This window comes from Bufo bufo, chromosome 1, assembly GCF_905171765.1.
Source record: "Bufo bufo chromosome 1, aBufBuf1.1, whole genome shotgun sequence".
NCBI classification, from domain to species: domain Eukaryota; kingdom Metazoa; phylum Chordata; class Amphibia; order Anura; family Bufonidae; genus Bufo; species Bufo bufo.
Genome location: NC_053389.1, coordinates 95,924,220 through 95,938,992, shown reverse-complemented (window position 1 = coordinate 95,938,992; position 14,773 = coordinate 95,924,220). Strand labels below are relative to the sequence as shown.

General features: G+C 43.6%; 1 protein-coding gene across 2 annotated transcripts in view; it reads left to right on the top strand.

Moving 5' to 3' along the window:
* LOC120997090 (tyrosine-protein phosphatase non-receptor type 11-like) overlaps window positions 1-14,773 on the top strand; it is a 147,835-nt gene that overhangs the window by 77,312 nt on the left and 55,750 nt on the right. For both annotated transcript variants that reach the window (XR_005778082.1, XM_040427032.1), the window contains exon 3: window positions 8,125-8,319. Coding sequence is in view for 1 of the 2 variants with exons in the window: in XM_040427032.1 (XP_040282966.1) it covers window positions 8,125-8,319 (195 nt within the window). In the remaining variant the exon portion in view is untranslated. The remainder of the gene's footprint in view (window positions 1-8,124; window positions 8,320-14,773) is intronic.

Here is a 14,773-nt window from a genome sequence, read left to right as displayed (position 1 = left end):
AATGTCATGGACCTGATTGTTGTGTTTTATTGTATTCTATTCATGTAAATGCAGCTTTTCTGCTGTTCTGATAATTGTGAGAAGCCATTGTAGTGAAATCGGACACCGTAATGTGACATTGAGCCCAGCTATCACATGTTTTATGGAGGCACTAATGGGATTTTTCCATTTCCGCTTCCAAAAGCCATAGGCAGGAGTAGACAGACCCAGACAAGATGTTTGGACTTGGCATGCCAGAGAAAGGGGTCGTGGCATTAAAAAATGGTGCTTTTCTCTGAAATGGAGCAATGTAGAGGCATTAATAAGATATCCTTTTACTCTGCATGATCAGCCCTACAAAGAAGTATGCCTGGTTTTTAAAGGGCATCTGTCCCTATGACACTGGCTGACCTGTTACATGTGCACTTGGCAGCTGAAGACATCTGTGTTGGTCCCATGTTCATATGTGTCCGCATTACTGAGAAAAATGATGTCTTAATATATGCAAATGAATCTCTAGGAGCAATGGGGGCGTTACCATTACTCCCAGAGGCTCTGCCGTACCCTCTCCACTTTGATTGGAAGGGCCAGACAGGAGTGATTGCTTTAACACTGCCTGGCACTGTCAAAGTGCAGAGGGGGCAGCAGTTGCAGAGAGAGCAGAGCCTCTAGGTGTAATGGCAACGCCCCCCATTGCTCCTAGAGACTCACTTGCATATATTAAAACATCATTTTTCTCAGCAATGCGGGCACATATGAACATGGGACCAACACAGATGCCGTCAGCTGCCAAGTGCACATGTAACAGGTCAGCCAGTGTCATCGGTGCAAATCTGCTGACAGATGCCTTTTTTAAAGAGCATCTGTCAGTATGATCAACTCTATTAAAGTAGAGCAAAAAGTCACACAAAAAAAATCTATTTTTAAGCTGCAAAAAAAAAAGTGGGTGAAGTTTAGTTGGAGGGTTGAGCACTCCTTTAATACTTCTAGATTTATTAATCCTAAATCCAGAAATTACATACCATTTTGGCCTGATCTATGCCGGTTTATCACAGATTTTATTTTCTAACTTTAATACAGTGTAAAGTGTTCTAACTTTTTTAATTTTGAGGTGTGTTCCTTTCAATAAATGCATCCAATATACTTCTGTTCACCGCACCTCACGGCAAAAATGTCCCCAAGTGTTATTAATCTGATTTTTCTAAACAAATTATTTTGGGGGCAGTCGGCATATCCTGAATATAAACCCAGGCTGGTTTAGTAAATGTAAAAGCAGCATCAATGAAGACGCTACATGGATGGTAGACCCCCAGCGATCAGCCGATCACAAGCCGCTTTGTCTCCACAGTGAGGCAGCCCCTTTCTGTAGAAGATTTCATTAATGCATATTTAAAATTTTTTCATTTTCTTGATGATTTATTACCGAGTCATGTGGGCGACGTTCCGCCTTCTACAGAAGGTCTCATTGGGGCATAGTTTCCAGTGAAGAAACTGTAACCATGAAAAGTTCTTGTTCTTTAAACCAGTGCTGTAGAGAAAGGAACCAGTGAAAGATATAACCTGGGGCATACCACAAACCAGTTTGGCCAGTTCCCAACAAAGGGATTAATATTTAATTTGCATGCCCATGTTTTTCTTTTACAGTTATACAATTGAAACCAGTTACACAATGATTTAAAGGGAAAATATAACAGTTTTTTTTTTTTGTACATATGGCTTGTTGACCCCTGTGATATGGTGCTTGAATGGATTAGACAGTGGCTGAGGGACAGACAACAGAGGGTTGTAGTCAATGGAGTATATTCAGACCAAGGTCTTGTTACCAGTGGGGTACTTCAGGGATATGTTCTCGGACCCATATTGTTTAATATCTTTATCAGCGAAATTGCAGAAGGCCTCGATGGTAAGGTGTGTCTTATTGCTGATGACACAAAGATTTGTAACAGGGTTGATGTTCCTGGAGGGATACACCAAATGGAAAAGGACTTGGGAAAACTAGAGGAATGGTCAAAAATCTGGCAACTAAAATGTAATGTTGATAAGTGCAAGATAATGCACCTGGGGCATAAAAACCCAAGAGCAGAATATAAAATCAGTGATACAGTCCTAACCTCAGTATCTGAGGAAAGGGATTTAGGGATCATTATTTCAGAAGACTTAAAGGTAGGCAGACAATGTCATAGAGCAGCAGGAAATGCTAGCAGAATGCTTGGGTGTATAGGGAGAGGCATCACCAGTAGAAAGAGGGAGGTGCTCATGCCGCTCTACAGAGCACTAGTGAGACCTCATTTGGAGTATTGTGCGCAGTACTGGAGACCATATCTCCAGAAGGATATTGATAGTTTGGAGAGAGTTCAGAGAAGAGCTACTAAATTAGTACATGGATTGCAGGATTAAACTTACCAGGAAAGATTAAAGGACCTTAACATGTATAGCTTGGAAGAAAGACGAGACAGAGGGGATATGATAGAAACTTTTAAATCCATAAAGGGAATCAACAAGGTAAAAGAGGAAAGAAGATTTAAAAGAAGAAAAACTGCTACAAGAGGACATAGTTTTAAATTAGAGGGGCAAAGGTTTAAAAGTAATATCAGGAAGTATTACTTTACTGAGAGAGTAGTGGATGCATGGAATAGCCTTCCTGCAGAAGTGGTAACTGCAAATACAGTGGAGGAGTTTAAGCATGCATGGGATAGGCATAAGGCCACCCTTCATATAAGACAGGGCCAGGGGCTATCCATAGTATTCAGTATATTGGGCAGACTAGATGGGCCAAATGGTTCTTATCTGCCAACACATTCTATGTGCTATAGACCTGTATACACTCAGTATACTGTACCGTAGGATTTGGAGAAGAATCATTATAGGGGCTCTCTGGCCCGTGCCTAAAAATCCTCTTTCATCTAGCCTGTGGAGGAAAGACACTTTGCACAGTACTTACCCTTCCGTTGCTCCACCGGTACCACAATCCTCCCGGACTGGCTGCAGAGACTTTCTCTGGATGTGCTACCCTTTCCTCCTGTTCAGTTTCATCTACATTGTGCAGCTGAACAGGAAGAAAAAGGAACACATCCAGTCGTAACGTCAGAGGAAGAGCCCCGCTAGATGGGTGGTTAAGTGATTCCAGCCGGGATTGCGGAATCGGTGGAGCAACGGAATGATAACTACTCCTCAGTGTCTTCTATCCATAGGCTAGCTCAGAGAGGCTCTTTAATAACAGGTCCACAGAACTCCTTTAAATCTGAGTGACCATGTAATAATGGCAGGTGGCAGAGGTTATTAAAGGTGTTTTATAATAGTAAAATGTTATCACTCTTTGTTCCTAATGCTAATATTAAAGTAAGTTTTCAATTTACTCTCTGTAGCTGTTTTGAGATTCACCTTGGAGATGAGCAGGAGTAGAAGGGCAGGAGGAACAGATAGGAGCTTGGTTTCTGCTGTGTGGAGCCTACAATGCGTGATGGAACATGGAGGCATTGGCATGAAGCTGAAACTACAGACATGCCATGCCCCACACTAGAAAGAGAAACAATGTGTCACCGTATTAACAGTAACCGAAAAAAAATGTAAAAAAATATATATGCTGCAATACATTGACTAAAGGGGTTCTCCGGAAATGGTTTAAAATGGCCATTAGCAACCTGTCCTAGAATGTGAGCAGGACTGGTTGCCTCCACTTGCTGAGCTGCAGGACCGTCACTACACGCTATGCTTTGGCACTTGGATAGACCACACATTGGTGAGCGTTCCTGTCAGGCTGCTCAGCCATGACGGCATATCATAGGTAGGGTTGTATCATTACTATCTGTTGTAGAGCAGTGTGTAGTGAGGCCCCTCGCCCCGTAGGCAGCCCTGAAAGTGGCAGCATCCAGTCCTGCTCACATTCTAGGACAAGTTGCTTGCAGCCATTTTAAATCCTTCCCAGAGAACCCCCTTAATTGCGACCGCTTTATGTATTCCTGCGCAGTTTGTGCACATTATAGTGACTCCCTGTCAGGAGTCCAAATACCTAAAATAGAAGAGGGCAGCACTGGAAAGTAGGTGCAAAGCTTGTGACCGTCTATTTGGAATGAGCAAGTGAAAACTTCTAAGGCTGGTTGGATACATAATATTAATAGTAACCAAGAGCAACATCTGGGACATACATTTGTCCTTCATCAAGCTCCAGCTGGCAGTGACATTGTATCAGTGATGAATGGGGTGCATGTCCAGTTCTGTTACACTTGTCCTTCATCAGGCTTTAGTTGGCATGTCCAAATGTTCCTGAATGGATGCTTAAACGGTAACCATATCTGGACTTTATCAAAAAGATTGCAAGAGGACAATATGGTAGTATTGCATTCAACAATCAAAGACACAGCAGTCTGATTCTGAAGGCCTTCTCTGAACACCTCACGTAATACCCTGTAGTGGGTTGAGTATGATAGGATTGTATGACATGAGGTTGACTCCTTTGTGGTGGTGATTGTTCTGTTGACTGAGGTGTATAAAGGGGTTTTCAGGGTGGATAATATTGATGCCCTATCCTCAGTATAGGTCACCAATATCAGTTTGGTGGTCTGACTCCCAGTACCACTGCCAATCAGCTGTTTGAAAAGGCTGCCCGCTACCTCTTCCTAGGCTAAGGACATCGCATCCATCATTCTTATTACCTAGGCACAGATCAGTCCCATTCAAGTGAATAGTTCTGGGCTGTAATGCCAAGTGCAGCAGCTTTACATTGAATGACTCTGTGCTTGGTAAGTTGAGAAGGCCAGAGAGCTCACCGGAACATCTAGGCCTCTTCAAACCGCTGATCGGTGTCCGACCCCACTGATGAGATATTGATGACCTGTCCTTTAATATAGACTATCTATCCTAGGAATACATAATCAATATCGGCTCTGTACACTGGAGTGGGGGCCCGACTGCAGTAACCAGGTGTAGCCACGGTGTACAGCAGCTCCTGAAAACAGCTGATTGGGGGGTGTCAGGAGGATAGGTCCGACAAATAGTTAATTGGAATAATAAAATTTGACATGGACACTGTTATTTGTCTAAGACTAGTGGAGCTGCTGTCACTTGACTTCTAAAACATTCAACTTTTGTGGCAAACGCCAATTTTATAAAAAAAAATAAAAATGAAATTCGGCACTTAAGGGTCTTTTTTAAAACTGGCCCTGCTGACTTTTAACGTTCATATCATGGCTGCGAGTCCAACAGAACTGGCCCGCTGCGGGAGTCCCGGTATTGTGCCCATAATAAGGACAGTGAAATGCATACGGGCCTGTTCACATCTAGTTTTGTCTCCACATTGGACTTGTTTGTTGAAAATGTTATATATTCATTACTAATATGAGCAGGTTTTGTAAATAATTTTAAAATAAGGATTTTCTAAAATTTAATAAAGTATACTTTTTTTTATGTAAGTGAAACAAGTAGGGGAAGAGTTATAATTGTTTTTCTTTAAAAAAAAAATGTTACCCATTCATTTTAATATAAAATCAGTTACATTGTGTACACTGTTTTTATTTATTGACTGACTGTAGTAGACTACTGTATTGTGTCCTAAAGGGAAAAAAATGCCTGTTGGTGTGAAGGATGTATAATCTTTGGGGGAATAATTCTGGATACCTTTTTTACCCCATAGAAACCTTTTACCCTCCGCATAGAGGAGTATGTGGCCCTGACACCTATCTGAACCTATTATACAATATGGTGGCTCACTTCAGGCGGACTTGGAGTCAGGTGCTACTAACCCAAATTGGAGGGACACCCACCCTCTAGTCAGGTATAACAAATGAATAGTAAAATATGGGTGAGCACTCTGGCACTTGGACTTATTCTAAAATTTTATTAAATCAGTTAATACATGTATGATTGTGAAACAATTAAGATAAATAAAACATCAAAAATACTGTTGCCAATGAATATGTTAGAATTTAACACTTTGTATATATAGTCCTCTCAATATCCCAGCAATGTAGACCACCAGGATGGTGGTAATTGGACGCAAATCCACTAGTAAAAGTGTAGTATGGATATAGCCTTATCCCATATATGAATCCTGTGTCACAAGCAAGTAGATCTCCAAAGCATAATTGAGATAATGAATGTGTCTCTTCCACAGAATTTTCGAAAGAGCATTCAAAAGAGTGAGTCTCTAACGTAATTTCAGGCTTAATAGCCGTAAATATTTATCACTTCGTTGGTAGGTCAATGCTTTTGGGAAGGATTAGCTCTTACCTTCCTTCTCATCCGAACGACAGTCGAGCGGTGCAGGTTGGTATCAGCGTCACGCTTCCAGCTTCTCTCGCCGGCTATCCCGAACTATCGCGGGAGTTGGAGCGGGACTTAGTTGGTCCGTGCCTGTTACCGTTCCGGCTGGAATACAGAAACTGCCTCTTTGGTCCGTGTTAATCTGTTCCAATGGACTTCGCTCTGTCTTACAGCTGCCACGCTACGAACATTGCAGCTGTAAGACAGAGCGAAGTCCATTGGAACAGATTAACACGGACCAAAGAGGCAGTTTCTGTATTCCAGCCGGAACGGTAACAGGCACGGACCAACTAAGTCCCGCTCCAACTCCCGCGATAGTTCGGGATAGCCGGCGAGAGAAGCTGGAAGCGTGACGCTGATACCAACCTGCACCGCTCGACTGTCGTTCGGATAAGAAGGAAGGTAAGAGCTAATCCTTCCCAAAAGCATTGACCTACCAACGAAGTGATAAATATCTACGGCTATTAAGCCTGAAATTACGTTAGAGACTCACTCTTTTGAATGCTCTTTCGAAAATTCTGTGGAAGAGACGCATTCATTATCTCAATTATGCTTTGGAGATCTACTTGCTTGTGACACAGGATTCATATATGGGATAAGGCTATATCCATACTACACTTTTACTAGTGGATTTGCGTCCAATTACCACCATCCTGGTGGTCTACATTGCTGGGATATTGAGAGGACTATATATACAAAGTGTTAAATTCTAACATATTCATTGGCAACAGTATTTTTGATGTTTTATTTATCTTAATTGTTTCACAATCATACATGTATTAACTGATTTAATAAAATTTTAGAAAAAGTCCAAGTGCCAGAGTGCTCACCCATATTTTACTATTCACCTATCTGAACCTGACCTCTGTATATCACTGTAGATGGAGCGCATCTTTTTACTATATCCATGCGGATGTTTTTAGGACATTGGTATGAGCGTATTGGAATTTGGAAGTGAAGTGTTACATGGTTGTTATAATCTGCGTATAAAGTATTGGTTGTGACTTGACGAGACTGGAAACTCTGTTACTCTTCCCAGTGAGGTGGATCCGAGTTCTACTGTATATCTAGAAAACATATTGTAATCTCCCTTTTTTTTTTTTTTTTTTTTAAATCCTTTTTAGTTTATGTGGTCATTTCTTAGTCCACGGATAACCCCCCCATTGTGGTCACCTCTAGTGTACGTCCTTAATGGCCCTCACGCCCTTTTTGTTCTTGCCTGTTCTACAATTAGTAGCTGCACTTAGAAAATATTAATGGACGGCTCCTGCCTGCCAACAGACTCCACCATTTCTTAGCCTATTATAGTTTTTTTTGTTTGTCTCTATTCTGATAAAACCGTGTTCTTACAGACACAATTGAGTACCTTTTTATAAATGATTAGCTTTATTTATTTTGTACCATTTTACTCTGTCATTATAATAGCCCAGATCTGTATCTGCAGTACCGCAGCCTATTAGGAACAGTCAGCAAGCTTGTTGCAATATGTTCCTCCCTTACAAGCTTAGCTAGATCTCACTCTCTACTATGGGGGGATAGGTAGTTTCTCTTTTACCGCTTCCTGATGCTGAGCACTTTATAGATATTGAGCCAGCAGGGAATCCTAGAGAATTTCAGCTCCTGAAGCCTGCAGGTTTGTGAATTCTGCTCTAAAATATAATATAGGCGTATAGGCTATGCAAGAAAAATGATGCGCTAACTCAAACTAAACTAAAGACTCAAATATCATGATCTACTGTGTTCTGTCTATCCGTGCTACAGGACTGAAATATAAATGTAATGTGTGCTATTCGGTTTCTTCCTAGGTTTATGGTTGTGCCTCTCAGACTAATCAGCATCTATGGCTCTAGTTTATATGCCTTCTAATTAGATGGTTTGTGTTTGCAGGCGACATGATGAAGTCACGCACATTAAAATCCAGAACACGGGGGATTTCTATGACTTGTACGGAGGAGAGACATTTGCCACGTTGGCTGAGCTGGTGCAGTATTATACAGAGCAGCAGGGTCTTCTGCGAGAGAAGAACGGAGACGTAATTGAGCTCAAGTACCCACTGAACTCGCAGGATCCAACATCAGAGAGGTGAGTGCTGCAGACGCCTGGCATCATCTTTACTGCCCACTGCTGCCATCTGTTGGGCATGTCTGGTAATTGGTGGTGAGCCTTTACCAGGGTGCGACAACTAGATGAATATTTTCAGTGTACACGGACCGAATATTTGGTGACTTGCCTTTCATTTTAAATTACCTAGGCTAGGTTCACAACTTTGGTTTATTTTCTCTTTTCCCTTTTTACGTCCTGGGACAGAAAAACTAAAGAAAAAAACTAAAAATGGTGTCTCAGGGTCATCATATGACTACATTGACTCCCGTGGAGTCCATCAGGTTCTCCTTATGTAGTCTGCCTTGACTGACAGAATATCGTAATATGTTGTGCTATTTTGTGCTCCAATTTTGCCAGAATTGGCTACTAAGGCCGCAAACTTCCCTCCAGATGTGAACCTACCCTCCTTTTAATGTTATACATTGCAGCAAGAAGTCTCTTGAGAAAGGGGCAATAAGTGGTTCACTGCATAGTGTTCTAATCCGGAAGCTCCTGGGTCTCGTTGCAAAATCTGTAACCGGGTCTCTTCCTATCGTGATGTTTATAATGGTGGTGTCTTTGGCCCCTCAAGACCTGGCTATGACTACACCATCATCAATTAATACCCCTGTTCTAAGGCTACTTTCACACTTGCGGCAGATTGATCCGGCAAGCAGTTCCGTCGCTGGAACTGCCTGCCGGATCCGGCAAAACGTATGCCAACTGATGGCATTTGTAAGACTGATCAGGATTCTGATCAGTCTGAAAAATGCCTGATCAGTCAGAAAAATGCATTGTAATGCCGGATCCGTCTTTCCGGTGTCATCCGGAAAAACGGACCCGGCATTTATTATTTTCACCTTTTTTTTTCTCGGTCTGCGCATGCGCCGACCGGAAGGACGGATCCAGCATTCCGGTATTTTGGATGCCAGATCCGGCACTACTACATTCCTATGGAAAAAAATGACTGATCCGGCATTCAGGCAAGTCTTCAGGTTTTTTGACCGGAGAGAAAACCGTAGCATGCTGCGGTTTTATCTTTTTCCTGATCAGTCAAAAAGACTGAACTGAAGACATCCTGATGCATCCTGAACGGATTACTCTCCATTCAGAATGCATGGGGATATGCCTGATCAGTTCTTTTCCGGTATAGAGCCCCTGTGACGGAACTCTATGCCGGAAAAGAAAAACGCAAGTGTGAAAGTACCCTAACTGAATAATATATAGTCAGTTTATCCCCCGATCCTGACAACCATGTGTGTCATTTTTACCTTCCATGTTGCGAAGAATGAAGCTCCGAGATATGCCTATTAGTGATGGACAAACATCAGCTGGGACGATTCGCGAACGCGATCAAATGTTTGCAGCGGGCCTCTTTCACTGTAATGGCAGGCGAACCTGAAAAACCTTCAGGTCATATTTGCAGCCAGCAAACACTTACAAGTACACAAATAGTCCCACAACATGGACAGTGATATACCAGAGGGGGGGCATTGGCAAAAATTCCCACAAAAAATATGTATTTTAATCAGGGGCCATTTTTATGCGTCTTAAAGGGAAATGCTCAAAAATGTGCCGTGCTGGAGCCTAGAAAAAAATGTTTTTCCTATCGGTTTGATGTATACAAATGTACAGCACTCAACGTTTTTGTATCCTGCAGAGTCCATTAAAAAAAAATGCATACGTTAACTTAAATTTTTTTTCTGCCATGGAACTGTATTGTGAACGGACGCCACTGTACGGCATCAGTCTGAGGCATCTGTTAACGCATACATTTTTGGTATGCATTAAATGGATGGCAAAAATAGGATGTGAACCCAGCCCTAGTATCAGAATAAGCACCAGTACACAGCGGAGCAGCGTGGCGGAGAGGGGAGGCCGCCATGTACTGACTGAGCGCTAACTGGTCCTGGTGGTCAGGGACTGTTTCCCAAGGATCGTTTTCTCCTGGGAAATACAAGGCACAGTATAATACACTAGAATCTATATAATATAAAAATATTAGCCCTACCCCCAAATAATAATACAATTAGGTGGTCATTTATTATATAGAAATACGTCTGTTAGGTGTATTTCTGACACAGATTGTGGCGCAAAGGTCCTTAGCACTGCAATCTGCATATTATTCCTGCTCATGCCAGGTCTAAAAAAGGATGGCGTGGGCAGGGAAAGGGATACAGTTATGGCCATTCAGTTATTGGATACCACCGCCATACATTGACCGGATAACACCTCTGTACAGTGACGGGATAACACCGCCATACCGTGACCAGATAAATGGGTATAAGATGGCACGGTACAGGAGATGACTAGGGGCACTGCACAGGGTGTGGTAGGAGGGCACAATGCAGGGTATAAGGGGGCACAGTACGGGGTGGGTGCCACAGTCACATGACCCTGTGACATTAGAAGGTCCTTTATGGTGAATGCAGTTAATAAGCCACCATAATGAGAGGCAGAGGAGTGAGACAAGGGCGTGATTATGTGGCTAGAGATAAAAAAAAATTAACTGTCGGCCAGTAAAGGCCCCAAAAGATAGGCAATAGGCATTCACCTGACAGCAAAGAACTTTGGATTCTGTGGCTGGAGGTACATTAGGCGGTGACAGGATAAATATGTAACTGTCGGCCAGTGAAGGCCCCAAAAATTAGGCATTCACCTGACATAAAAGGCTGCTGTATATACATAAGGCAAGGACCATTCTTTGTTCTGTGTGGTGGCGGATATGTGTGGGCTGGCATGAGGAAATTCAATTACACGTGGTCATCACAGGTGTTGAATTCCTCTGAGATCCATACCTCATTCATTTAAAAAAAAATGTGAGGTAGTCCACACTGTCGTGAGCTAGGCGCGTGCACTTATCGGTCACGATTCCCCCCCTCCCCCTACACCGCGCTGAACATCCTTTCGGACAGGACACTCGACGAGGGGCAAGCCAAGAGTTCCATGGCGAATGGCCAGGTCAAGCCTGCACACCCAGTAGTCAAGGGGTTCCTCGCTTCTCAGAGCGTCCACATCGATGTAGTCTGACACCTGTCGGTCTAGGCGTTCCCTGAGGCTGGATCCGGAGGGCGGCTGTCGATGGGTTGGCTGCAAGAATGATCTCATATACGAAGTGACCAACACATCTTCAAACCGCCCTCTTCTTGCAGGTGCGGTAGGATTGGTACCAGCACCTGTTTCGCTGTGGGTGGAAATTCCTCTGCCAGCAACAGCAGAATGCAGCATCTCTCACAGCAAGGCCTGGAAATGCTGCATTCTGACAGCCCTCTGTGATGCTGGTAACATGTCCGCCATTTTGTGTTTGTACCGGGGGTCTAAGTACGTTGCCACCCAGTACAGGTCCTTGAGCTTTATACTTTTTATACGGGGGTCCCTCTTCAAACACTGGAGCATGAAGGCCCCCATTTGCACTAAATTGGAAGCGGTGGAACGCCCTGGCTCCTGCTCATCGCCCAGGAGAATGTTGTCCTCTGTCTCCTCCCCCCCCAGCCACAGACCACACCGGGGATCCCCGAAAAGTTTGACTCCTCCTCTTCCTCTTCCTCCTCCTCTTCCTCCTCCCGCAATGCAAGCTCCAGAAAGAAGGCTTAAGGTACGATGTCACTGATGGTGCCCTGGCTGCGACTGACTAGTTTGGTGATATCCTCAAATGGCCGCAGAAGTCTGCTGTCACGGATGTAGTAGGGGAGAACACCAAAAGACCACAAGAAGGAAGGGAAAAAACACTAGGCCTCACCGCTAGGGAAGGAAAAAGGTCACCACCTATAAAACCCTGCTCCTGGCCCTAACTCCTATCCGTATGGGCACCTCTCGATGGAAGAGATGCCCATACACAGGAACCTAGAAAACCCTGGTGGCCCTCGGATGCCCTAATGGTAATGACAGGGCAGAGACAAACCGCTCCTTCCCTGGTGAAGGAACCAGCGTCTTGCTGAGGCCCAGTAAACAACAAAGGTGGGGGGGGGGGATACAAAATACAACAAGCGGAACACTTAACTTCTGAGGCTGATGGATGAACAGGATTTCAACTAGAACCACACTCCAGCTCTTCCAAAAACCAAATAAAGCTATCCAGAGCAAGGAGTGATGGGTAAAGTCAGACTAAATAGGGGGAGGTAAAGGTCACATGATCCACACCTGAACAGGAGGTGTGGATCTACAAGCAACACACAGTGAAACCAAAAGAGGCTGTCAGATCACTAATGTGCAGATAATCTTTAAGACCTTCTAAAACCTGTCACCGGTGTGACATCTGCATGCGTCGCGCATGAGCAGCCACTGGCGCGGTGAAAAGAAACCAAGCTCCCAGAACCTGTCTTGCTGCAGAGTTCGTACAGGTAGTCGTTAGTTTCTGCTGGAGCAGCCTATCAAGCATAGACAAGGTAGAGTTCCAGCGCGTCGGGCAGTTACAAATCACATTTCTGACGTGTAAGTGGTGTCGCCGCTGAACATCAGCAAGGCGAGCCATGGCCGTGTAAGATCTAAAATGGCCAGTGATTTTCCTGGCCTGCTGCAAGACGTCCTGGACCCCGGGGTATTTGGCAAGTTCAGGACGTGTGCCATGCATGGCACGTGTGTCATTTTGCCCTATTTCAGCGTGCTCAGCAGATTGGCACCGTTGTCGTACACCACTTTACCAATTGTCAAATTGAGCGGGGTTAGCCACTGATCGGCCTGTGACCGCAGAGCTGAAAGCAGTGCAGGAATGTTGTGGCTCTTGGCTTCCAGGCACAACTGCCGCAGCACAGCATAGCAACGTCTCACCTGGCTCATCGAATAAGTTCTGGGGAGCTTGGGGGGTGCAGTGGAAGAGGCGGAAGCAGTGGAAGAGGAGTCAGCCGAGGAGTAGACTGAGAATGGAGTAGGAGGAGGAGAAGAAGCAGGCCTGCATGCAATCCGTGGCGGTAACACCAAATCCACACGGGTGCCATGGGTTACAGTGGGCAGTAAAAGTTATGTACCTTCCCTGTCCGTGTTTGCTAGACCATTTAAAAAAATAAATAGAGAGAGAGAGATCGATCATTTAAAAGTAAGTGGTTGCCGAAAACCAAAATAACAATCATGGCAGACTAGGCCTGGAAAAGAGTCACGGCCACCTGAGAAGGGTCATGGTTATTCATAATCTCCTGCTCTCCTGCCCACCTGCTGATGATTGACAGTCTTCTACCTAGTTGTCTCCATTTCTCTCTAGGAGAGAACTGCCAACCATCAGCAGATGGGTGAGAGAGCAGGAAAATATGAATAACCATGACTCTTCATATGTCACTATTTTATGCTGCCATCAGTGAGATCAGCATAAAGTTGATGACAGGTTCCCTTTAAGGAGTTTTGTCCATGTAGCAGATCCATTCTAAATTGGTAAGATGTCTCAAAGTTCTGTGCATCTTTTTTTGGAATTTCCTACCCAGGAAGGTTTCCTATTTGCGCTATTGTTTTCACAAAGAAAACCGAGCGAGCCTTCACGTTAATGTGTTGTAAGTGCATGAATGGTGCTCGGGGCATTTTCAATTACATTGCTTGTTATAAAGATATTGTATTGCGCCGCTGCGGGAATATATTGTGTGGTCTTCACAGGAGGTTCATCCATCAAGTCCTAACCATTTTCCTCATCTGTAATATATATTTTTTTTCCCTCACGCTTGCTGATGAATAAATAAAATGTTACAACAATTGCATGAGAGTCTATGAAATGTACGGCACTATCGATTTGTGAAGTGGTAGTTACCGTACAGCCAATGGTGTGAAAACGAGGGTTAAGTCAACGTGCGGATCAATAGTCTATCATTTGTCCCGAGTAAACATCTGACTTAATGCATTTTTGAGTGCTTTCTGGAGTTTGAATGGAAATAATGTAAATGTGCAAGTTTAGAAAGGACTTTTCGTTAAAGCTTTAATTTCAGGAGTAACCTATTTCTCCGCTTTACCCACAGAGTAATATAAAAGCCATCTGCATCTATTTTCCCACCATGTACACAAGTTTTGCACATTCGAAGTTGTTGTGCTCAACCTGAAGCAGAGTTTTAAAACTTATTGTCGATGTATTGAGCTCGGTCTCTACTTAAAGGGGTTATCCCATGAATAATGTAAAAACTAAAAATCAGACATCATATAGTACATGACAATCTCTTTCTAACAAAGCTAGAACCAGCCCTGTACCTCACATGGGTCCAGAGATCTCCCCATTCATTGCTCTGCTTGATTTATATCAAGCTCAAGGGGAGGGTCTTTTCTGCTGCAGCTAAGGTGGTGTGTGTGTGTGTGTATATGTATGTATATACACTCACCTAAAGAATTATTAGGAACACCTGTTCTATTTCTCATTAATGCAATTATCTAGTCAACCAATCACATGGCAGTTGCTTCAATGCATTTAGGGGTGTGGTCCTGGTCAAGACAATCTCCTGAACTCCAAACTGAATGTCAGAATGGGAAAGAAAGGTGATTTAAGCAA